This window comes from Chelon labrosus (genome assembly GCF_963514085.1).
Source record: "Chelon labrosus genome assembly, chromosome: 13".
Taxonomy (NCBI): domain Eukaryota; kingdom Metazoa; phylum Chordata; class Actinopteri; order Mugiliformes; family Mugilidae; genus Chelon; species Chelon labrosus.
Window position 1 is genome coordinate 23,759,138 of NC_140346.1, and position 24,709 is coordinate 23,783,846.

General features: G+C 40.8%; 1 protein-coding gene across 2 annotated transcripts; it reads left to right on the plus strand.

The window, feature by feature from the left end:
• Positions 1-817: 817 nt before the first annotated feature.
• Positions 818-23,478, plus strand: LOC311498171 (glutamate receptor ionotropic, kainate 1). Of its 2 annotated transcripts, XM_084558639.1 has the most exons (16): positions 818-1,334; positions 10,076-10,243; positions 10,339-10,596; positions 13,423-13,604; positions 14,159-14,212; positions 14,559-14,732; positions 15,393-15,536; positions 19,395-19,502; positions 20,091-20,132; positions 20,491-20,604; positions 20,686-20,889; positions 20,985-21,208; positions 21,716-21,834; positions 21,975-22,192; positions 22,652-22,877; positions 22,962-23,478. In XM_084558639.1, exons 1-16 carry the CDS (start codon positions 1,244-1,246, stop codon positions 23,249-23,251), a joined length of 2,616 nt encoding a protein of 871 aa, XP_084414765.1. In that variant the 5' UTR covers positions 818-1,243; the 3' UTR covers positions 23,252-23,478. The 2 variants fall into 2 exon arrangements, with proteins under 2 accessions (XP_084414765.1, XP_084414766.1); XM_084558640.1 differs by lacking the exon at positions 20,091-20,132.
• Positions 23,479-24,709: the final 1,231 nt, after the last annotated feature.

Consider the following 24,709-nt stretch of genomic DNA (forward strand, 5'->3'; position numbering starts at 1 on the left):
CTCAAATAATAGCAAGATAATAGCAAGATTAAACTAATCTCAAGAAACCTAGGGGACAGTCCACTTACTGCTAGGAGAGGTGAGCTTTGGAGCATCAGTGCTTGTTGCCGATTCACGCAACTTAGCAGGGAAATCTTAACTTTCACACCGTTCTGCTTCAAGGAATAAAAGTAAAATGGGTTATGGTAACATTGACCACATTTTATTTAACTACAAGACTGTATCAGATAAACGGTCTGAGGTAGTTAATCTTCAAGGGAGCGTCACCGACCAGTTTGAAGATTAGATTTGCGTTTCCATCAGGACTGGAGCAAAGATTTAATCATTCCTCGGTGTACCAAAGCAAAGACGTTGTCGAGGTCGAATGTTGCCAGATTTGAAGTTAATCTCCAGGACGTATCCATGTTTGCGGATCAGCGGCTCGGCTGTGCCCTCAATTGAGCGCTTGTATGGGAGGGATGCTCGGCTGCGTTAAGTCAACCACAGGCAGAGGGAGTGATAACGGAAACAAAGCAAGCTTGGTTTCAGAATAAAAGCATTCACGTAATGGGTAATTTGTCTCCCCGCGGCTGTAAAATGATTCATTTAAACAGAATATTTGCGTGAATTATAAAATTATAAGCAATGCACACTGGGTTGAATATGGAAATTAGCTGCATCTATGAATACACTGTATACAAACTATTAGGATATACCAATGAAAAAGAAATGCACACACAACTACGACTACCTGTGTTGGCACTTTGTATGATTTATTTTAAATACATTAAAAATGTCTAAAATACATGACATAGTCTTCATTCATTGTTGATGTCCACGTACATCTGCTATCTCATGTTTTATTTTGAAAGTCTTAACCAGAAACAGTTTTCTATTTTTGCAAGCTTGACAACAGGAGCACAGTGCACGGTCCTCCTCCTCAGTTGCAGCCTACAATTCAAGTGTGCACCGGGAAAAACATGAGGAAGAAGGATGTCTGTTTTGTCTGAATATGGGAAGCAAAATCTCACTGGCACATGAAGGATCTTAGAATGGGAAAACTGGCGGTCTTTTGATCGGCGACAACCGCAAGTGGAGTGTGTGTTTTTGTTTGTTTTTCCCTCATCACAATGTGTGAGGGATGGATGTGGGTCGGATGCCAGTTTATTTTCGATACGGATACAAGAACTGGCAAGTTGTCGGCATGAACCACTGAGGAAGGCCAGGGAAATTTACCTCAAATGTTAAATTCGACTCTGGAGGAATGACCATGGTGAAAGGGAAGGGACTGTTATTTCCGCTGCTGTACTTTATGGCAGAGTTTTGGCTCACTTCGCAGCAGGTCCTGAGAATTGGTAAGTGGCAAGAGTGTCCGATTTCTCGTGTCAATGCAAGTATCTGATACTGTAGAGGCTGCTAGCGTGCACACATCAGCTTTTTTTGACGTCTGACCCACTGATTATGTAGACGGATCTTATTCCCCACTGGGATTAACATTATTGTGCATGTTTGGTTTAAAAGGATTACAAAATAAAAGCATCAATAAATAACCATTAAATTTAATTAAAGACAGCCGTGGTAATAGCCTAAATGTGGATTTGTTCAGCTCAACTGCTTCAGGTAAGTCGACGGTTAAAGAGAAAAACTTCAACGCTCGATATCGGCAACAAAATGTGCTTTTAAATTCCTTCAGTGTTACAACAGAGACTCAATAAAGTGTATAGTCAGCACCCAAAGCATAGGTTTTTGTGTTAAATGCTGTATCGTTGCTCTGGTGTACAATATCTATTATGAAAAAATATGCACCTCTTGTGATGTTTGCACGGTTTCCTTATAAGTTCCATTATTTCATTTTTTTCCCCATCAGGGGTCCACTGAGGACAGAGTGGTGTTTTGCTCAAATGAAACAACAGAATTGCTTCTTTTTTTTTAATCAACATCCTGTTAATCCACTTTGGTTGGCCAACACCGAGTCTCTCTCTCTCTCTCCCTCTCTTCCTTCCATGTTAAGAGCACAGACCAGAAGGAGATGGGTGATTAAGTTGGTCTACTGCGGTTTGCGTGTTGGCATAATGGTGTCTCTGGCAGACGGCAATGTGAAATGAATATAGCGCTAAAGAATAAAAAAAGCGGTCAAATATCTGGCTCCTTTCCGTCCTTACGTTCGCGCTGACGGCCAGCGACATCTGCGAATATGGACCCGAGTCCAAAGCTGTCCGCGAGGCCTTTGTGATTTGACGAGAACTTTGCTTTCAACTTCCCCCGTGCACTCGTAATTAAACAAACGGGAGATCTTGCTTCAACTCTTTGATCTCTGATGTAACTCTGTAACAATGAGTTGGTGTTTGGGAGCAAATTAATGCTTTGTGGCTCCCCGCTCCTCTCCCATTGGTTATCCACTGCTCCTCTCGTGAGTTACGAGATTGCATCACAAAAATGACTTTTTAAATTCAGGCCTCGGGACTCTTCTCAATACCCAAGGCAGTTCGGTGTTATTCTGAATTTCCTTTAATTGTGAAGACTTGAAAGATTTTAATAAATGTGGCGTTGCATAACTTTGTAGGCTAATAGGCCGCTGTAACCGCCCCGGTTTCAACGGTCCCGATCTGCGCTCTGTATTGTTAATCTCTCTCAATCATCTATCACTCTCAAAGGCCACCTAATCTTTGTCATTCTCTTCATGACCCGCACACATCCTAATCCCTCCCATATGGTGCATGGCTTGGCTCAATTAACATTTCTCCGGCTTGGCAAAGTGTTGGCCTCAGATTGTGAGACTGGCTTCCACTCGTTTCACTGGGGTTGGTAATAATGGTAAATCTTCTCCCCCAAGTCCTTAAACAACTAACACTAATCTTCTTTATGCAGAAAGTCTTTTCCCCAAATATGGTACTCAAGCAGCGACCAAGACTCATTATTGGGGAGAGGACAGAAGCAACAGCTTGTGACTTGGCTTTCACTAAAATTTCCTTTTTGTTAAAGTCCCTCTTGCTTGCATACTTTTTTTGCACCAAGTAATGAGAAATCGGCCACTGGAATATAGTTTGATGTCATCTTTCTCCTTGTTTAACATCCAGTGGGTCCTTTTTTACAATTAGCCGGACCTCCCTGGTGTGTATTACATAGATTTTTATTCAGTTTAAATGTTAAAGGTTGTGGGTTGCAAGCAGCTATCCAATAAACAGAGAAACCTCAGTGCCCCACATCAAACGAACATAGTAGACTGGTTAGGACCTCCTCATTCATTCACAGTCTGGCATGGGCCCAGGATGGAGTGGTGCTGTTGGGGAGGGGGGAGGGAGGTCTCATTGGGTACTGGCCCAGGATGAGGAGAGGGGAGAAGGCACAACACTACGTCATTGTGTTGCTCTGCCTTAAAAGACTCCCCTTCATGTGATAATTGCAGAGAAGTCCCACAAAAACAGAATGAAAATCTCGATCTAAAGACCAGTTTCTTCGTGTTAACTTTTAGGTTTCTGGATTTAAAACAAGGTCCATTCAGTTGCCTAAACCTGAACAGTGGTATTCTTCTTGCTCTGTGCACTGAAGTGAGGAACAGAAGTCTATAAAAAGCACAGCCTAAGGGTTTTGCCTGCAGCACGAGCAGAATCTTTTGTTTTTGTGACCTGCTAGCATGCATCACCCCACAGCATTGTCTGGCCTATTAAAGAGGAGAAGGAAGTTCACTGATCCTGAAAATTACATTGGAAATTAATTAATGGTAAATATAGCGACGTTTTTTTTTTATTTTTCCTTTCTCAATGACATTAATCAGAAAGCTGAAATATCAATTAAGGAAGGAAAATGAAGACTGGGTTGTGCAACAGGTACTCATAAATGGGTTATTTAAATGCATAAACAAGGTGCTCAAACGAAAATCTCTGACGTTCTGTCTTCATCTCTACGTTACAATTACTTTAAGTGGCAATCTTTAAGAATTTAATTTAAAAAACTGTTAATTTAATATCTATTGCCGCATGAGGGAACATAAGGATGACTGAGCATATGTCCATCTAATGAAATTATCGCAGTATTTATAGATTTTGACACACTGGGCGCCGTGGTGTCATTCCCGGGAAAAATGCTGAATTGAGTTACTGGTAATGCAATCTCTAAGAAAAACTAAAAAAACAACAGATATCTGGCTATGAAAGCAGAATTCTACACCATCATCAGATGATGATAGTCAGCGGCATCAGAGATTACTCCTGACAAATTGTCCGACTTCTTTATTACAATGACTTTTTTTTTTTCCCGTGGCCTTAAATTGTATAACCAAATAAAGCAGGAGTGAAATGTTCGTGCCACTTTAAGTATAAATTATACTCAACACCTCATACCTTCCTTGCCAATAGTCTATTGAAGGAGTGTCATCTGCAAACAGACACTCACAGATGCTTTTTCACCATTTCATTCGCTGAAAATGTGTCGGCCACTGACGGTGTTGTCCATTTCTAATCCATGAAATGTATATAAAGATGCACTGAGCCCTGATCCCATGACCTGATTTTGGAAATGAACTCAAAAAGCAACCGCACAGAACGGCTCAAAGGTTTAAGTCTGGGCAAGTTTGTTTACAGGCTGCAGAGTTTGCAGGTTTCCATAATTCTTAGACCATTCTTAGACTAATGACCCCCTCTTGACATCTCAGCAGACCACAGCTTTTAGGGTCTGGGTGAGAGAAGAATAGTTAGTAGTAGTTAATAGTCAATTAAATAGGCCTGCATTTTTTGTCGTATGTCTATAAGCTCATCTAAAACCAATTTTTCCAAAAACTGAGTGCCGTTGGTGTTTCACTCTAGATGTGCGGAAATAATAAATAATATTCTCTAGTAGCTCTAGTACTCCTCTGCACAATAGCCAGCAACCAGACTGATCGGCCATTTCCTGATCCAGAGTACAGCCGCCTCATAATGTGTTCATAATGTGCATTTTCCAGACAGCCCAGCTACTTAAACATTATAAACATTTACCCGTCATGTTTTGCAGATGTGGACCGGTATCGATCGTTTTTCTTTTACCAGCGCTCCTAATGCTAAACTGCAGACGAAAAAAAAAACAAGCCCTTCACAATGAATCCTCTGGGACCAACTCTGGAAATCAAGAAACTCATTATCCTTTAAAAAAACAACTCAGACAACTTTCATCTCAGGTGGAAATGAAGACAGAGAGATAATGTGTTATATGTCACTGTGCTGTGATTCAAATATGAATAAAATAGATATTACGTATGTCTTTTGCCAACAACGAAAGCCGTGTCTTGTAGTATTATTCATTTTAAATATAAAAGCTTTACCAAATTCTAGTTTGGACGCAGTTCACACGTTACCGACATGTGAGTGGGTGTTGTTACTGTCTGAGAGCTGCTAATAGAGGAGTTTTTATTTATGACTGGGGCTTTAGAGACCTAACGTATCAATGGGGTTACATTCAGTTGTGGCTGGAAGAGGCAGTCAATTATATAAACTGAGCTAAACTGGTATATAATTAAGAAGCTACAGATGAATTGCGAATTTCTAAGCTAACCATTTCATTGTATGGGGCAGTATAGAGCCCTTATCGTTTGTATTTACCCTTCAGCTACATTTTGAGCGCTTGCATTAGAATGTGATTAGGCGCTTAATTAGAGGTCAACTTCAAAAAAATGGAAATCAGGAAATCAGCAGCTATTTTTTGCCTCTTGCACAAAAAAAAAAAAGAAAAAAAAAAAAAGGGGACCATCTATTTTCAAAGGCTTGTTTGAACGTGAGAAAAACAAAATCGCTGATTGGAAAAGCCACCGTGCCACCGCTTGGGCCGTTTTGTTGCCGAATCCTTAATAGATCCGGTGACATTTGCCGCAGCCTCTGGACTTTAAGCAAACAAACCTCAAGACCAGCTGGAGTAAACTCGTGTTTATTTCCCGTTTTTATGGCAAAAAACTCCTCGACAGAAAAGCTCACATCACAGACTGTGAGACGAAATGCATTTTCTTGACAAATTTGGGAGATGGTTATTATATTTTTGTGAATTTTACATTCCAGTGGCTAGATTTAAGGACTTTAACAGGTCTCAGCAGCTGCTCACTGAGGCTCGGTAACCATAATTAGGATTGGCACTTTCCAGCATGCTTTTAGTGACCAGGGAGTCCAGACAAGGCTCTCTCAGTTTGGGGTTTGAGGCTATGCTACACCAAAGAAAAAGGTCATTCACAATCAAGGTCTCAAGGGGGAGCTTTTTAAAGGCCTTTTCTCCCCCCCCACCCACCCCTCCAAATCAATCACAATTTCACAGGCAATTCTTCAAAGACTGTTAGAGAGTGCAATGACCTATTGCCATCTGTAGCCTCAGTGTTGAAGTGAGGTCATTCGCAAACTTGCGTGCAGCGTCTAAATGGCATGTTTCTAATTTGCTTTCATGGTTAATATAAACATCGATTAACATATTTCAAAATGGCAGAGCTTTTAAAATGCCTTGTTGTAAGAACTTCCAAACACTTAACATTTGGCTTACTCTAACTGTACCACGTGCCCGTCGACAGTTGTGAATGTCAGCGCAGTGACAGCAAACATTTAACCCTGAGTGCATTACTGCAGAAATCCTATCGGTGGAGGCGATGTTTTAAATGATTTACATTTCAAAGGCCCGAGTGAAACCGTCACAAGCCGGGCCATTTACAGCTGGGATAAAGACACTGAAACTCACACGAGTCTCCCTGACCGCCCTAGATGCAGGTAGTGACAATCATCTGGTGACAATCCAGCATTTGTTTCTGGCCTTAATCCTTGCGCTTTATGTAACTGAAGTTATAAACGCACATTCGCAGCATTTGTGCCCGGCTGGACTAATATATATGTCCATATTGCCAGCTGTGGCATGCTAGACTCGCCGTCTTTCTGGAGCAGCATGATGGATTAAGAGTTGGATGGTTTTCAGTATGATCTTCTCAACTCTGAAACAACCACCCTCCCTCTCTCCCTCATTTCCACAAATAACCACTGTAGCTGAAAGTCACTGAATTTTAAAGAGTCACAGTCTTGGTTTAAAGGCACTTGTCAATGTTTACAGTAGGGAGAAACAAGAACACACACAAAGACGTGGAAAAGGCTGCACAAAAGTTCAGTGTTGCACGCTGGTCTATATTAAATGCACGTCTATTATTCTTCTCAGCATTAGGATACTAGCTGACGTCTGTCCAATTACTGTGAAATTTGTCGAGGTAGGGGAAAACAAATCGATACGACATAGTATTGCAATATTTTGCTGGGCAATATTGTATCGATACACAGAGGCCAAGTATTGATCTTTTATTTTGACTTTTTGGCCTTAGAAATCAAATAGTTCTTCAGATGAGGGGAGGAAGGAGTGAAAATAAAAAGGTGGAGAAATTGGTGAAAGAAAGCCAACATCTCTGTTAGCATTTCAGTTAAAACTCATTTCAGCCGTTTGAAACAAAGGAAGGGAAGGAGGAGACGTTTATCAAACATGGGATTGGAAATACTTTGGTAAAACTATGAGCATGAGGCTTAACTGTTCACGTAATACACAGCTGTGTTAAAAAAAAAAATCACATTATTTAGATTAGAATTAGATTTTTTATTTCTATTTTTCGGAAAATCTGAAATGATTAATTATGATTACTTCATTATTAAGGTCAAATGTAAACATATCTACAGTCTTACATGGAGAAAGTTGTTTCAGGTAACTGTAGGGTGCAGAAGTCTGCAGAGGAGCGAACATGCACAACTCCAAAAAAAACTCAACAGTGCGTCATACGGACCTGAGTAGCAAGCAAGCCGATTTCATTCCTGAATAGGATGTAGATTCAAAACTTGAAAACGAGTGGAAACGTCCCGCGTGACAAAATATTTGCAAAGATGTTCTGGGCCAATCAAATAGTTTGGACGGGCTTTATGTGGTTATGGATAGAAGAGTCAAACCAACGTCGGCATGCACGCAATCCGAGGGGCATCAAGTTAATTTGTTTACAACAAACGGCTCTGATTGGTCATAGGACTCCGATTGTGAGGAGAACACTTTTTTTTTTTTCCTCAGTATCGGTAGAAGAATGTTCCTTGATCAAATCCAAAGGGCATAGGCTACATCCTACAATCATGTATAAAATGAGCTACTATGTAAACACAGCAAAGCAACCCTTACACAGCTGAGTCACTGATTCGTCAAAATAACAGTTTGACAATATGTTAACTTCAAGAACTTTACCACTTTGTCCTAGCTTTTGAAATGTCAGCATAACCTTACCTAACCTTCCTACCTGGAAAATTTAAACTGGAATTTCTCAAAAGAAATTTTATCTAACAAACTAAAAAGGATGGAAACTACAGGAAGGCAAAGATGGTGGTCTCTCTGACCATCACAAGACGCATACAGTATATTGTTTAACTCTCAGACTAGCAAGCGAGTAACAACACAACTGCAACACCAGCACAGCCTGGCTCGCTTACACAGACACACATAATTGATAACAGTGTGTAGAGCATACACCCACCAGTGACCAGACTGAGTGATGTGCCTTCAGTCCACTGTTGTTGTGTATTAAATTCACTTTAAAGCACTAAAAACTTTTCTAGTTTCAGGTGCAATTGTGCAGTTAAATTACTACAAAGACAGACCAGATGATTAATAATTAAACATTCAACCATTTAAAATGAATCCACAACAGCATCACTTTGCTTTTGAGAGTCTTCCCTCTGTTCCAGTGCAGCATGAAGGAACATTTAACTATCACTGCAGATTTTGAGGTCACCCACGTGCTGTGATTTTTACATACTGTATTTTACACTTTTGCACAGAATGGACAGAAATAATACAATAAAACAGTTCTTTGCAGGAGAAAAGAGCTTTGCTGTATCTCAGATTAACGGGTGCTTGTGAAGGGTTAATGGCATAGACTGTATATAAATATGAACAATGCGTCCCCACTTCCCCACTTCCTTGAACGTCCGAGAGTGGAGCGTGGATTTTTGTTTAATTAATACTGCGCTCTGCTCTACCACCACCAATTACAAAAACTTTACTCTGTACTATTTATTTTTTTTCCCTTACATGGTACTACGGGATCGCTTTACGGAGCGGTTGGCATAGCAACTGGTATTCACCATGAGGTCACATCCTGTTTCTATAACGTGAAGTAACTAACTAAAATGAAACTTATCAGAAAAATGGACACTTGAACGTGCATCAACATTATGTTAACTACCCAAAATGACTGAAGCTATGCTTGAAAAAAATAATTGACATGTGTTCTAGAGTTTTAGTTTGGTTCAAGTCCCGCCCACTAACATGGAGGAGGTGGAGCTTATGACCTATACTGCAGCCAGCCACCAGGGGGAGCTCTACTTGCTTTGGCTTCACTTTTGAGGAGCTGTTCCACCGTCCATCTTCATAAAGTCTACGGTTAATGGCCCAAAACACCAACAACACCTATGCTGTGTTACTACTAAGGCGTGGTTGCCTTAAGAAAGACAGTCACTAAGAAAGCAGCAGGTATTAGTTTGCCTGTTTAAATGTAAGACAGGCTTTCACAGCGTGGCGGCAGCCTGAAGCAGAAACTCTCCAGTAGATGACATGATGTTTTTGATAATGTCATACTATAAATAAAACACCTGCTTGCTGCCTATTTAAGTGTAATTTCTTTGTAGGTGACAGTTGTCAAGTGCAGAAAATAAGCGTGTGAGGTGAACGAGTGCAGCCGTGTGTCTCAGCAAATGTAATGAATTATTGTTCGAGGGGAAAAGAGATTGGATGCTTTTAAACGGCTGCCTCGATAACGTATTGTTGAACACGTTAACCTGCTATGATTGAAGTGAACTTCTTAACTGAATCATCCCAAACTTTAATAAAAAAAAAACTTTCAGAACAGCTTGTGGAATCCAGGCCATGTAAATAGACTGATGTCAGTAAAGGACAAGCGTTTATCTGAATGAGATTAAATCCTGTCATCTCAACCAGGTCTCTCAGTGGCATTATGCGAGAAGCACAGAAGAAATTGGGCCGCATTATGCAACTGTGAGACTTCAGTTGTGCTGTCAAACTTGGAATAAACTGGATGTTGAATATCCGTGTGAAGTCGTCCCTCTTTCTTCTCTTCTTACAGGCGGCATCTTTGAGACGCTTGAAAATGAGCCCATCAGCGTTGAAGAACTGGCCTTTAAATTCGCCGTAACCAACATAAACAGGAACCGGACCCTAATGCCAAACACCACACTGACCTATGACATCCAGAGAATAAATCTATTTGACAGCTTTGAGGCGTCAAGAAGAGGTAAAGATCATCTAATTTAAATGTTAGATGCTGTTGACTAGATCGTCTCTCCTCATTTGTGTTTTTCTCCCCAACTTCCTGTCTCACTACTTCAGCCTGCGACCAGTTGGCCCTGGGCGTCGGGGCCGTGTTTGGCCCCTCTCACAGCTCGTCCGTCAGCGCGGTCCAGTCTATTTGCAACGCCCTGGAAGTCCCTCACATCCAGACACGCTGGAAACATCCCTCGGTGGACAACAAAGACAGCTTCTACATTAACCTCTACCCCGAATATGCCTCGATCAGCAGAGCCGTGTTGGACATAGTGCAGTTCTACAAGTGGAAGACGGTCACTGTGGTCTACGAGGACGCAACGGGTGAGTCAAGATACAAAATGAATGTGCATTCAAACTGCAGAATGAGTTGATTTCATGTAGTTTTTAAAAAGTTAAAAGAATGAGGTGATTGAATGAAACAATACTACTAGTACAGTACTACTGTAGCTTAAAATATGGTCAGAAAAATCTCAGAGGCAGCAGTAAAGGGAATAGAGGCAGCTGGAAACAGAGGCTACACTGAATGGAAGGGATGACTGTTCAGAAATAAAAATGCAAAATCAAATTCACTATCAAACTTCCTCGAATTACACCTTCTCTGCAAAGCAATGTTTGAAATATTTCCAGAAACAGTTTTACTTCTCTTGGTTTTCGCTTTCTTGGTTCCTCCTGTGTTTGTGTAGTTAAAGGTCCGAGGTGATTTAGCTTTGATTTAATATTGATGTTTACTTTTAAAGTATAGTTTTTAACTGCATGCATTTTCTTTTTTTATGTCCTAATCTTTTTTTTCCTGATTAAAATAGTATCATAATATGAATTTAACCAGAGATTAATTGATCAAATGCTGCAGCTATTTGACAATTAATCATATAATCAATACGGAAACTGAATCTTCAACCAATGCTCTGAGAAACTTGCAGATATTTTCTAAATATTTACTAAATGTTGTGCACTGGTTGGATTCTTTAAAATTTTAAAATAAAATATCTTAATCCTAGTTCAAAACATTTGGTTCTTTATCGGCAAAAGAGCAGAAAAATGAAAAATACTGCAGCCTGACTCAAAGACTCCAGGAGTCTCCAATCAAATCCCTATGGTTTACACTATAGATTTACTTGAAAACAGTATGGGATGGTTAAGCAACAGTATCACAAGGTGCTAAATAATACAACGTACAAGTTGTGTGTTAACTTGAGCAGACATAGACAACCTTGCAGCCTCCTGCAAGGACTACAACTTCAACAGCAACACATACAGGTCGTCAAACAGCAATCACAACACCCACTGAGGACCACAACACGAACCGCACAATGACAATGGAGGGGCGTCGATCCAGACAAACCACACCACACAGCAGAGAAGTAAAGGGTCCTTACCTGGAGAAGAACTTCTTCTTTGGCCTTTTAGTTGCAAAACTCACCTGCGATTCTTCTCACCTGGTCAGACAGCTGCACCTGCCCTGGGTCATTCAGTCTCCTCGTGGTTGCTGGTCCATTTCGAAGTAATCCTGCTGCGTCAAAAAAAATAAATAATAATAAATCACAAATTGTTGCATTGCAATGTCAAAAATCCCGCAATTCAGTCTGCAGATCATGGCTTCAATACGTTTAGATCACATGACAAACCTGACGCACCCCTACTACCGTCTTTTAGCGCGGCGTTGCAGTAAAATGCGCACGTGGCCCCAAACCGCCGCCTAATTGGCACCTTTTATTTTGAAAGTTTCCCGGAAATTATACTGTGCTGTCGCACTGACGTTATTTTGACCAAAATATGTATGCGATTACGTTGTGGCCACTAGAGGGCTCTAAATATGATGAGTATTATTATTATTATTTGTATATCTGGGAGATAAATAACAGTAAGCAGAGAAGAGAACATGCAGATTAATATAGATGAAAACAGGTTAAGTCAGGATATTAAGCGTTATTATCAGCCCTCTGTAAATCAGATTAAACCACTGAATGTACTCCGCCGTAAAGTGGTGGAAATTATGACTGACCTAATTTATGAACCTGCGTTATGTCGACCTCCAGTGGCCATACTTATGAACTGCACTTGTAAATGACTCAAGTTATAACTATGACCGTAAATCATTCTAAAGCCGCTAGAAACCAAAAGAAAGTAAATTCAATACTCCTATTAATCTTTCGTTTATGGTTGTTTGCAAGTGTATTATGTTCACGTGGCCAAATTAAGGTTTGGTTGCGCTTACAAGAAACAAATGTTTATATTTTTTAATTGAAAAATATTTAGTAATATTATAGAAATATAGGTTCTGCATCAGCAATATATAATGCAGCTTATTTATTATGTAAAGAGACAGTTTGTCTTAACATAGCCAAGTATCCTATATTTTATGATTGTTATTACCCTCTAGTGGTCATAATGATGAACTGCAACCTCTAATTCGTAAACACCGTCACCGCAGACACAACAGCTTCCGGCAAATACTTTCAAAATAATAATGACTGAACTGAATCAGAAACGAGCAACTCTTTTTTTTTTTTTTTTTTTTTTTAATTAAATCGTGTTGCCCATTCTTCACGGTTTGTTTCTAGTATATTTTGACTCCTACAATGCAATGTACAGTTAGTTGTTTTTAAGAAAGTCGAGCGTCGTAAAGGGGAACCAATGCTATGTAGCTAGCTAGCATCTCTTCCCTAGCGTAAGCTAACCTAAGTTAGCTTGTTTTGCTAGTTGGTGAAAAGCTGAAACATTTGCTTTTCATTTTCGGTCCACTTTACACATACATAGTTATGAAATAAAGTCAAAGTAAAAGATGAGTCCCTCTATATTTCATTGAAGATAAAAGCAATAATTTATTTGCATATATGCAAAATGGGCACCGTGAAACTGAGTGTGCCATTAGCTAGATGTTGTGCTTTTGTGGAATATAAATAAATAAATAAATGTGAAAATGGGAAGTTATTACATGCAAAGATGATGACATTCAGTTATTTAAGCATTTTTGAAAACTCAATAAAGTCAAATATCTCAAAACACATCCAAAAACTGTGGGAAATCTTTTAATTACAGACTTTAACACTTTGCACCAAAATAATCTTTTAAATAGAATAACACCAGAAGGTAGGTTTCTTGTAAACACTTGAGTCTAAGGATGGTTTCCTTGTCTTTAAATTGAAGGACTGATCCGTTTGCAAGAGTTGATCAAAGCTCCATCCAGATACAGCATTAAAATCAAGATCCGGCAGCTGCCAACAGGAAGTAAAGACGCCCGTCCTCTGCTGAAAGAGATGAAGAAAGGGAAGGAGTTCTACGTCATCTTTGACTGCTCTTACCAAACGTCAGCTGATGTCCTCAAGCAGGTGAAAAACACATAGTAATACTGGGCACAAGGTCACTGTCCTTAGGATTTCATTCATAACATGACACCTAAAATGCAATGTTCTGTCAGAAATCCAATTTGGATTATACAATGGAGAATTGACTCTGTGTTGCTTTGACTTTTCTGCATTGGTCGTTTGGTTTAATATTCACTACGTGCGAGATTAGTCAAATTCTATCCCCCTCAGAAATCCTATGTTCATTTCCAAATCCAGGCAGAGCCTATTTCTGAGCCAGACATACACATTTAGAACCAAAAGCTGCACACGAGATTAATTGGAGACACTACGCTAACATGAGCAAATGGTGACATATACTCTCTCTGTTACTTGTTAATGCAAACCAAGGCATACAATGAAAAATGAAGTAATTCAGGAAATAGATGGAGTGCATAATTTGCAAGAGCCTCAGGGTAGGGGTTGTAGATATGGTTGGTTGGTTTTAGAGGAGATTAGTTATTCTGGCTGGAACAAAACTCCAATGTACATTTGGAAGTAAAACTCTGACATACTGTGTTTTCTCTCATCCCGCATAGATCTTGTCCATGGGAATGATGACTGAATATTACCACTTTTTCTTCACCACACTGGTAAGAAGATCATTTCTCGAAATGTCTTTATGAAAAAACATACGAAAGATGCTGCTTTCCCTCACCACACTTTTCCATTACTTTAATTAAGTGTGATTTTATCCTATATAGGTTTAGCTTAACCTAGATATATTTCAGCAAAGATTATGCAGATGAACTGTTTTGTCTTATAATTAGATTGCTGGATGTTTTCGGTGTCCTTGGCATTATTCCATGACATCACACTGTATAATGTTCATCTGTTTTAATCAAGTCTACAAGTAACATCCACAATTAGTTATTTTTAAGAGGAATCTCATTAATGCTCCACTGATGATAATGATGATGATGCTGTTGTTCTTGACAGGACCTCTTCGCCCTGGACCTGGAGCCGTACCGTTACAGTGGGGTCAACATGACGGGGTTCAGGCTGCTCAACATAGACAATCCTCGGGTGGCCTCGGTGGTGGAGAGGTGGGCCATGGAGCGACTCCAAGCTCCCTCCAAAGCTGAGACTGGGATGATGGAGGGGATGATGACAGTGAGTTTACATCTTTCTTTCGTTTCAAAACGTCAGAGGGGCCCTCCGTCATCATCCATCCAAGAAGTCCATTCATTATTTTTTATCTTACTCCAATAGCTTAGATGGGAATTGTCTCGAGGGACTTCATATTGATGATATTATCCAACACCATCTAGTGTACTGTGATTCCGTTTCTATTTCTACATAAACCTGTATGGTAAAGTAAATCCACATCTTCCAGGAAAGGAGATTTGAAAACAGTTTACATAAATCAAAGCAAATTACAATCTGACATTTTTGCACATTGTTAACTTTGCCTGTCAAAATCTCTAAAAAATAGGTGAATATTTAAGAACGAGGCTATTTTAGGGAAGACAGATTTAATTGGCTCTCATTGCATGCGCTTGAGTCAGAATACACAATCTACTGTGTCATTTCCTCGTTGTGTGCACAATCAGAAAGCCACTTTCCATAAAAATTGCTCAGCATATTGTTCTCACTGCGGTTGATTGTGGTTCGCTTGTCTGATTGCTCTCCGTGAATTTTTGTAAAACATTTTTTTTTGTTATTTCATTTTTGGGTCTGCTTTGAGAAACCACGTCGTGCAGGGCAGGTGCATTAACAGGCCAGATGTGATAAGCACATGCAATATGACGATGGCCGCATTTCCCTTTTCAGACTGAAGCTGCTCTGATGTACGATGCCGTGTACATGGTGGCCGCGGCCTCGCAACGCACCTCCCAGATCACTGTCAGCTCCCTGCAGTGCCACCGGCACAAGCCTTGGCGCTTCGGATCACGCTTCATGAACATGCTCAAAGACGTGAGTTTGGTTTTTGAATATGCGAACACCTGGCGCCCTTCCTCCCATCCATCCATCCATTCATCTGTCCATCCATGGATCCATCCATTTGTTTCAAAACCTGCTGCCTCTGTTTCCTTTCCTACGGTGCAAGAGCAGAAACAAAAGAGTCAGGAGCTCAAATCTGGTTTCTCTCTCAGGAGATAGCAATTGACGTCACGTGAAGCATCCTCCTTAGATCAGTGGGTTGTCAAATGTCCACTGATGAGTGCTGTCCACCTAGAGATGCTGCTTTTTGTGTAAATATTTAATGCAGACAGATAAAAAAGACAATTACTTAAAGCTGAATACCGAAATAAAATTTTATTCAATCAAAAATTTGCTCTTGATCCTCAAAGTTGTTCGAAGTCTTAAAGATGTCATACCAAATGTCATGTAGAGTAGTGTTTGGTCCACTGAAAACTAAAAAGATATATATATTTCTGCATGAATTATTGATCTAACAGCAGATGAGACAAAAGAATAACGACACAAGCACTGCCAGTTTGAACACGCTGTCTGTCCTTTGGTAATTATCTCCACTTTAATTGTGTAAGCAGACTTTCCCATCTGCTAAGATATATTAATTTGAATTTAATAGGCTCTCTTGTTATATTGCACTCTCTAATTAGATATTTCTTTGACCAGGGAGCATTTCAATTGCGAGTGGGGGACAGAATATTGACAGACACCGGCAAAGCCAAAGAGCAGCGTGTGAATAAATGAGCTTTTCAGCTGCACAGCCTCTGCAGAGTTTGCCTGTAATTAGACTTGTGATCAGTATTTTTACATAAACACTGTGGGGTTTTGGAAATTACGGTTTTCTCACCTGTGCGTTATCAACACTTCATTGCTCTGCATTCTGTCTCCTGCTCCGTAGACATGACACCCTATACGTACTCGAGAGTTGTTCTTATTAAAGTGCAATGATTTAAAAGGGAAGTTTTTCCCACATTTAGCTCATTTACAACCAATAATGTATACATCATGCCACCAGACAATATTTCTATTCCCATACCAAATAATATTTAAATTAGCCATCAGCGGAAACAGGATGCCCACAGGGTCTTAACTGATGGGAGGTTAGAGAGCAGGCAGGCAACATATTAAACCTAAAACCACAAAAAGCAGTGTCCAACTTTAACTTTGTCCACTTTTAATCACCCTGCGTCATTGCTGTTGTTTTACGTCTCTCATTATTTCTATTTCCACTGATGCATGTATTTGTCAGGAACAGTCTTTGTTGATCAGCAGAAAAAATTACTTAACTCTGGGCTAATTTTCATCCGTTGTCCCTGGCCAATTCTTAAAACCTGAAAGTAGAATCAAATCATTTACCACTAACAGATAATACTGTACTAGGCTTATACCCGAGGGAATTAAAACGTACACCCACCACACGAGCAGAGCAGGGGAGCTACATGCGGCTTGTTAGCGCTGCATTACTGCATGGTAATTGACAGTAATCGAATCAGACACGCCGAACGTGGAGGTGGATCACGTATAGCGAGTCATTAAATAGTTTCTGTGAATTTGATAGGGGTGGCTTGCATGAAGGGATGGAAAACACATCTGGAAATCAACACAGGTTCGAGGTAGACTTTTAGAAGATTAGCACCAGTAGCATAGTACAGAATTTAAGACAAGTGATGCAGGGGTATGGTCCTTTAAGACTGTATGCTAAATCAATAGTCATAAACTTACAGTGTTATCTGAAGTGCCCTTGAGCAAGATGCTGAATCCAGGGGGCTGATCTGTAGCTGTAGCTGCACTCTGCTCTCAAGGGGCTGAGAAAATGGAATGACAAATTTGCCTGCGGGAGTCAATGCCGTGTCACATATATAATGTGGAAAGTGGAGTTCTGTAAAAAGAAATTTGAAAAAAAATAAAAATGAAAATTAGGAGAACTTTGACTTCCTGTAAAACTTTCAGCTGGACGTGCTGAACATGTGCTCCCCCTGAGGGAGGAGTGGAAATAAATCTTTTCTCACAATTTTCCTCTCTCATGTCCACGGACATTCAGGGGTGAGTTTAAGTCTCATCCCTACCCTTCACATCGTCCGAGGTCTCCAATCCGAGAAGATCCCTGTCATCGGTGCATGTACAGTAATGACTCCGACACATGGTCCAGACAGAGACACTTTTGATTGGTGAGGATTTAAAAGAAAAAGAGAGACTTAATGACAAGAATAAATCTGGATTTAGGGGCCGAGTAGATCTCGCAGATGTGAGCAATAAGGCCGTGTGAAGCGGTCTAATCAAAGGGCGACACCAGCTGATACCCTGCAACCTTCTATAGACGTTAAAGATCTTTGCATTCGTCCCCCACGATGTGATCAAGTCTAATCTTGCGTTTGCATTCGCTTTCCTCCTCTTAGTATACTTCCCTCTCTAATATGCATTTTTCTTTGCCAACGTATAAAGCCGGCGAAGCACTGCAGAATGATGACAGTAGATTAAATTCTCTCTTAATCTTGTTTTGTTTATTGCTTGTTGCACATATTAATGGCTCAGGATGCATTTGGCTCCAGTAGACGGAGAGGAATTATTTTCACCTGCAAACTCACTGATGCAACTTTCTGTCTAAAGGCTGAAAGAACAAGGTGATGAAACACTAAGGTACCTCTTATTTCACCTGTCACACGTGACACTAAATTACTAGTTAAATTAATAGGTTCTGTAAGATTTCTGTATGTTTTTGCTCTGGCAGCATTTGGGTTTGCGTCCCTCCAAATGCCCCCAATAGTTCCCATCTCCGACTGGCTCTACCTCACACTGTGAGGAGCGCCAGTGTCAAGCTTCAACGGGCTTTTAAAAATAAACAAGTCACACTGCACACTCACACTTTATTTCCCATACTTCACCCTTATATTAATTTTCCGTTCCCTGGAAAAACAGCAATGTTCCATTGCCGCTTCACTCACTCACTGACTCACCCACAGTAATTATTATGATCTGAGTGTGGCGGAAAACAGCAGCCAAACTGTTTTCTGTTGTGCAGAAGGAATGAACCGTTCACTGCGACTTGTATGGATCCTCATAAGTAACCCAGTTTTTCCTGTGATAATATGTAAATGAGGAGCGGCGCGCTTTTGTTTGAAGCCTTTCATGAATGCGAAATTGGCCGATTTCTCATTTAGATCTAATGCAGATGACTCAAATATCAGTGTGGTTGTGTTTTAAGTCCATTTGGTTCTGAGAAGACTTAATTTGGAGGTCAGCTGCATTTAATTATCCTTCCAGTACAGTTTTATTTACAGCCGGAAAAACATAAAATCACAAAATTCAACTTGCTGGACAGGATGTCTGCACATTTACAGTGGATGTATTGATTTGTCGCTGTGCCATCTTCCCCTAAAGACACTGGCTTGACAGCTTCCTCTGTCAGCGCAGAATTGAGATGCAGCTCATTTCCCGGAGCCCTCTGCAGCAGTCGAGACTCAACTTGACTGTTATTTAGCTGAGCTCACTTCATTATCAGCTGATTTTAAATATCAGTGCCCACCCGCCGCTCTCTCCTCTCGGGCGGAGGCCATGCCTGCCTGCCTGCTCCATTTACATCGCCATCCACTATGTCACAAACCCAGAGACACTTAATATTTCCACTGAGGATCCAGCCAATGCAAAAAACGTCCATTCAGATTCAGTTAGCCTTTGTCAGTGTGCTTTGCTTAATGGAGGACTTCATCAATTATTCATTTTTGTCTTTTTTTTTTTTTTTTTAGACAACTCTTTTCATTTTTTTCCAGGCCTCTGCTTAATTTTGCATTCATGTGTACGACAGCAAAAAAAACTGAAGGATTCATTGGTTGTGTTTTCTGCCTTCTCTCTTTGCTACAGGCACAATGGAACGGCTTAACGGGACAAATAATTATAAACAAGACAGACGGCCTGCGGAAAGAATTTGATTTAGATGTCATCAGCCTAAAGGAGGACGGCTTGGAGAAGGTGAACTATCTGACCCGCGTCTGCGCTGCCAGTAGAGGCTGTTAAAACAGTTCAAACAAAGCTGAGCGGAGCAGGAAGAGTAGAAGTAGACAAAGAAATAAAGCAGCCGCTGTTCACCGGAACTTGTTTTTTTTTTTTCTTCCTGAAGTTGCAGAGAGCCTGGCTCGTCTTTAAAACAATATACAGTTTTACACACTGGCAAAATACAGTCTCGACACACGGCGCCCTAATTATGCCTCAGAGAAGGAACTTTGAAATGTTTTGACGCGTTGCTCTTTCAAATAAGCTGTAACTGTCTTTTTAACCCTCACAAGTTTGCTGGTGTTCCTTTTCATCACGTTGACATTGCCGCTCTCAGCTTAGGCAGATCGTTAAGAATCCTGTGATCTGATAATGCTTTCATCGCTACAAAGAAATTAAACTAAAGTTGACACAGTTGGAAGTAAATATATATATATATAAATTAAATAAGAGCAGTTACCAGAGGAGTCATTTTCCATATTTACCCTAAAGCTAGAATTCTCCCTCACCGCTGTACTTTGGGGCTCTGTGATTCTTAAAATGCTTTCTCTTTATTATTTTTGCAAGACAATCGCGGGCAACAACCGCCTGAATAAAGTGTGGAAAAAGGTCTGTACTTTAGCTGTCTCGGCAGACTAAAGGAATATTGCCACTGATTATACTCCTACCCGATACTCTCTGTGGTGTCTCCCCTTTTCGTACAAAACAAAGTTCAGGTGCTGATGTGAAGAAATGCTCAACATTTCTGTGCTGGATATGGCATTTCAAGCTTTATAAGATATTGTGTCTCTTGTTTCTTTTCCCTCTCATCTCTGTTTACTCTTTCATTGTGGTTTGTCCGGATCCTAGTTTTTGTTTCTGTTCCCTATCCTTCCCTCTCCTTGATTGTGCTTAGATCACTTTTTCTAATAGATCTTTTAATGTCCAGTTGTTTTTATGACTATTTTGGATATTTCATTCATTACAGATTGGTGTGTGGAACTCCCAGACGGGCCTTAATTTAACAGATCTCAACAAGGACTCGTCCACAAATGTCACAGACTCCATGGCCAACAGGACTCTAATTGTCACTACTATTTTGGTATGAAAAGAAGTAAAATCATATCGTTTGACCAGACATGCCTTAATACTTAGAAGCTAAACTAATTATTTTTTTGGGCAGGAAAATCCTTATGTCATGTACAAGAAATCCGATAAGCCGCTGTATGGGAATGACCGCTTTGAGGGCTATTGCCTCGACCTGCTCAAGGAGCTCTCCAACATTTTGGGCTTCTCCTACGAGGTGAAGCTGGTGTCGGACGGCAAGTACGGCGCTCAGAACGACAAGGGGGAGTGGAACGGCATGGTGCGAGAACTCATTGATCATGTGAGTGCCGATCAATGGGTCCTGCTTTTAAAGGGAATGCCGTTCGTTCATAGTGACCCACTGTTGGGGCTGAATGTGGTTTTGTTCTGCTCCAGGTGGCCGACCTCGCCGTGGCCCCTCTGACCATCACGTATGTGAGGGAAAAGGTGATAGATTTCTCGAAGCCATTCATGACGCTGGGCATCAGCATCCTCTACCACAAGCCCAACGGCACCAATCCAGGAGTGTTTTCCTTCCTCAACCCGCTCTCTCCCGATATCTGGATGTATGTGTTGCTGGCATGCCTCGGTGTCAGCTGTGTACTGTTTGTCATTGCCAGGTAAACCTCTAAGGGAATGGAAAAAGACTTGGTCACTAAGCAGAAAAAATAGCTTTCCATTTACAATGTTAGGATATAATTCTGCTTTTTTAATATAAAAAAATCTATAAAGCCAATGCCAGTAAATATGCTTGTGAAGGTGGTTGCAGATGAAGTGGACCTGCATGCAAAAGACATTTGGATTTATGAATAGTCACCAATCTGTCTGCTACAAGCATCAATAGATTTATCCCACAACACTGTAGTAACTTGCCGCTGTGTCCTTAAGTTAGAAGGACTACAGTAGAGATAAACACAAATGACATGCTGCAAAGTTCGGACTGGCTGGGACTTGGGTGGATGGATTTTGACCACAGGGCTGCTGCAAGTCAGAATGACTTTTGATCGTGTTGTATTACATCATTAACCTTTACAAGAACTGAACAAAAATAGGGTAAACTCACATTTTAAATCAGGTTGCCACAGACCAGAGTGCATTCTGACATTTGTTTAACTCATCACCTTCAGGTTTACCCCCTATGAGTGGTACAACCCCCACCCCTGCAACCCAGACTCAGACGTGGTTGAAAACAACTTCACTCTAATAAACAGTGTCTGGTTTGGAGTTGGAGCACTTATGCAGCAAGGTACATTTTTATTTTTATGTTGTTTTCACACCTAAAGTTACTAAAGTTAGATGGCTGATTTTTTTTTTTATTGCCTACTGCACACATGGTTGTCTCTTGATATATTTGATTCAACAGTTATAACAAACTTTGTGCTACAGGATCTGAACTGATGCCCAAGGCCCTCTCTACGAGGATAGTCGGTGGGATATGGTGGTTCTTCACGCTGATCATAATCTCCTCATACACTGCCAACTTGGCCGCCTTCCTCACCGTGGAGAGGATGGACTCGCCGATTGATTCTGCCGACGACTTGGCCAAGCAAACCAAAATAGAGTACGGCGCTGTGAGGGATGGCTCCACCATGACATTTTTTAAGGTAAGCTTCTTGTTTTACAGTAAACAGAAAGGTCATGGTGCAAGAGTTGAGGGAGGGATGCAAACAAGAACACCACTTTTGAGCCATCAGTCGGTTATGTATGTGCAGCCTGGTGGGCTGGCAGGAGATTGAGTTGGGTTAAAAACAAATGTCAGTGTCTTAGAAGCTTGCTCGTACATCAGTTTAACAAGAACCTGGTGGCAATTGTTCCATAAAGATTTCAAAGATTCATTGTTGTGCCCGAAGCACATGCAGCCATTTATCCACTATCTAGACCATTTGGGATGGCTTGTCACATCCCATCCCCTGCCATGCATCAGAACAATTGCTCCGGTCAACACTGTAAACACCATTTCGCTTTAAAACATTATCTATTTCATCTAAAAAGTCTGTGTTGTGGTTTGTTGTGTGGCTCATTGAGACGTATTTTAATCTTTCATGAATTCTGATTCTCAACAGAAATCTAAGATCTCGACATATGAGAAAATGTGGGCTTTCATGAGCAGCAGGAAAAACACAGCTCTGGTGAAAAACAACCGGGAGGGGATCCAGAGGGTCCTCACCACGGATTACGCCCTTCTGATGGAGTCGACCAGCATTGAGTACATCAGCCAGCGCAACTGCAACCTCACACAGATTGGAGGCTTGATAGATTCAAAGGGCTACGGTGTGGGAACCCCAATTGGTAAGAGAGACGAATAATACGGCTTCCTATGTATCTACGAAACCACAAATGCTATATCATCTTAGTTCTGTTTTCCTGCTGCAGGCTCCCCCTACAGAGACAAGATCACCATCGCCATCTTGCAGCTTCAAGAGGAAGGGAAGCTGCACATGATGAAGGAGAAGTGGTGGAGAGGGAACGGCTGCCCAGAAGAGGACAGCAAAGAGGCCAGCGCCCTGGGCGTGGAGAACATAGGGGGAATCTTTATTGTGTTGGCAGCCGGACTAGTCCTCTCAGTTTTTGTAGCTATTGGAGAGTTTATTTACAAATCCAGAAAAAACCTGGACATTGAGGAGGTGAGTGTCGGCCAGTGCGAATGGCACAACAAGTATTAACACTCTAGCGGACTCGGTCGGAGACTGTTATGAACCCGCTGCGCGTTTGTGTCGTCATTGTCTTCACGGGACTACAGTAACCACTGGGCCGATAAAAGTCTGAATGTGTCGAACTGCATTGTTACAATCAAAGCTGTTTTTAACGCAGAGTTTTGTGTTTTCAGTAGTTTTTATGTAGAGCACACAAACATTTTAGTCTGGATCGGAGGAATACATTAGAAACCCTTTTTAACGGTGACAGATCTTTGTTGACTTCTGACATCACAACACTTGACCATCTTGGCCTTGCTGGTTTTTTTTTGGCAAAAAAAACAAACATTATAACATCGTTGTGTGAAAGAAATGTCATCGTCATGCCATGATATTGTAGGTAAGTAGTGGTATCTTCACATGAATGATTGCCATGTTAATTCCAACTTGCAATAGGTCTGAGTGGATTCTGTTATGAAGTGTTTGCCATTTTCATAATTACGGCGCGCGCAAACTTTGACATAACTGCACTCCTTGCCACTTTTGTGTGCAGTCACGCATTTCAGAACGAGCAAACAAAAAAAAATATCTTGATTTATTCAATGGCAGTTGTTTCCAATTTGTTTTTGAGTGAGTGCTCCCTCGAGGTTTTACTTATCAAGTCGCTTAATGTCTGTATTTTTTGTCGCTTTTTTTGTATCATACGAAGTATATGAACATGCATGTATAAGTTTTGTCATGTTGGAATTGTTTCAGAACGACTAAAGTTATGTGAGAACAATGCGTCTAATTTTAGTTTGTTTGGGGGGTTTGATCGCTGCTGTATCCGCACGCACAGCGTTTTCCTTTATTGAGCCGCGGCGTCACACTTTTGAGTTTGCCCATAAATCTTTGGGATCTGATGTCTTTGAAAAATAGTATGTCTCTTTCACAATTGTTTGCAATCCTTCCCTTTCAAACATTCTTTTTTTCATGCAACACTTGTCATCATAGAACAGAGGTTGTAAGTGCCGGTTTTCTTGGTGGTTTTGCATGTTGCCTGCATTTTTAAGTATTTCAGTCAAACAAACTGTTGTTATTTTTGGAACTCACTTAGCCCAAATTAATTAACCACTGGTGTAAAGAAATGCATGATCCTTTAACTAAAACCCTCAGTTAAAACGGACAACTGGGTAAAGATACGAGCCCTGGTTTCAGTGTTAAACTGGTTGATGACCTTTATCTGTGGTGGTGACACATCTCACAGGCTTCATCGGTGGCCTCTCACATCCCTGAATAACCTCACTCTCCGCCTGCTTTCCGCTCCCACCAGTCCTGTACTCACCTCACTCGGGCTTAGCTTTTTTTTTTTTTAACAATAACATCCTCATTAGGTAGTGGATTATAAACATATTACACAGTCCTGGTTTGAAATTGTCGGGGCGCTGTCACACAGATTAGAAAATCCTGCAGACGTAATGAAATTCTTTTCGCCACCAAATCTGACAG

Coding starts and splice junctions, on each gene's coding strand:
- LOC311498171 (XM_084558639.1), top strand. CDS start 1,244: ATGACCATGGTGAAAGGGAAGGGACTGTTATTTCCGCTGCTGTACTTT. Junction 19,503..20,090: donor AGGAGGACGGCTTGGAGAAG/GTGAACTATCTG, acceptor TATTTTTGCAAG/ACAATCGCGGGCAACAACCG. Junction 20,605..20,685: donor TAATTGTCACTACTATTTTG/GTATGAAAAGAA, acceptor TTTTTTGGGCAG/GAAAATCCTTATGTCATGTA.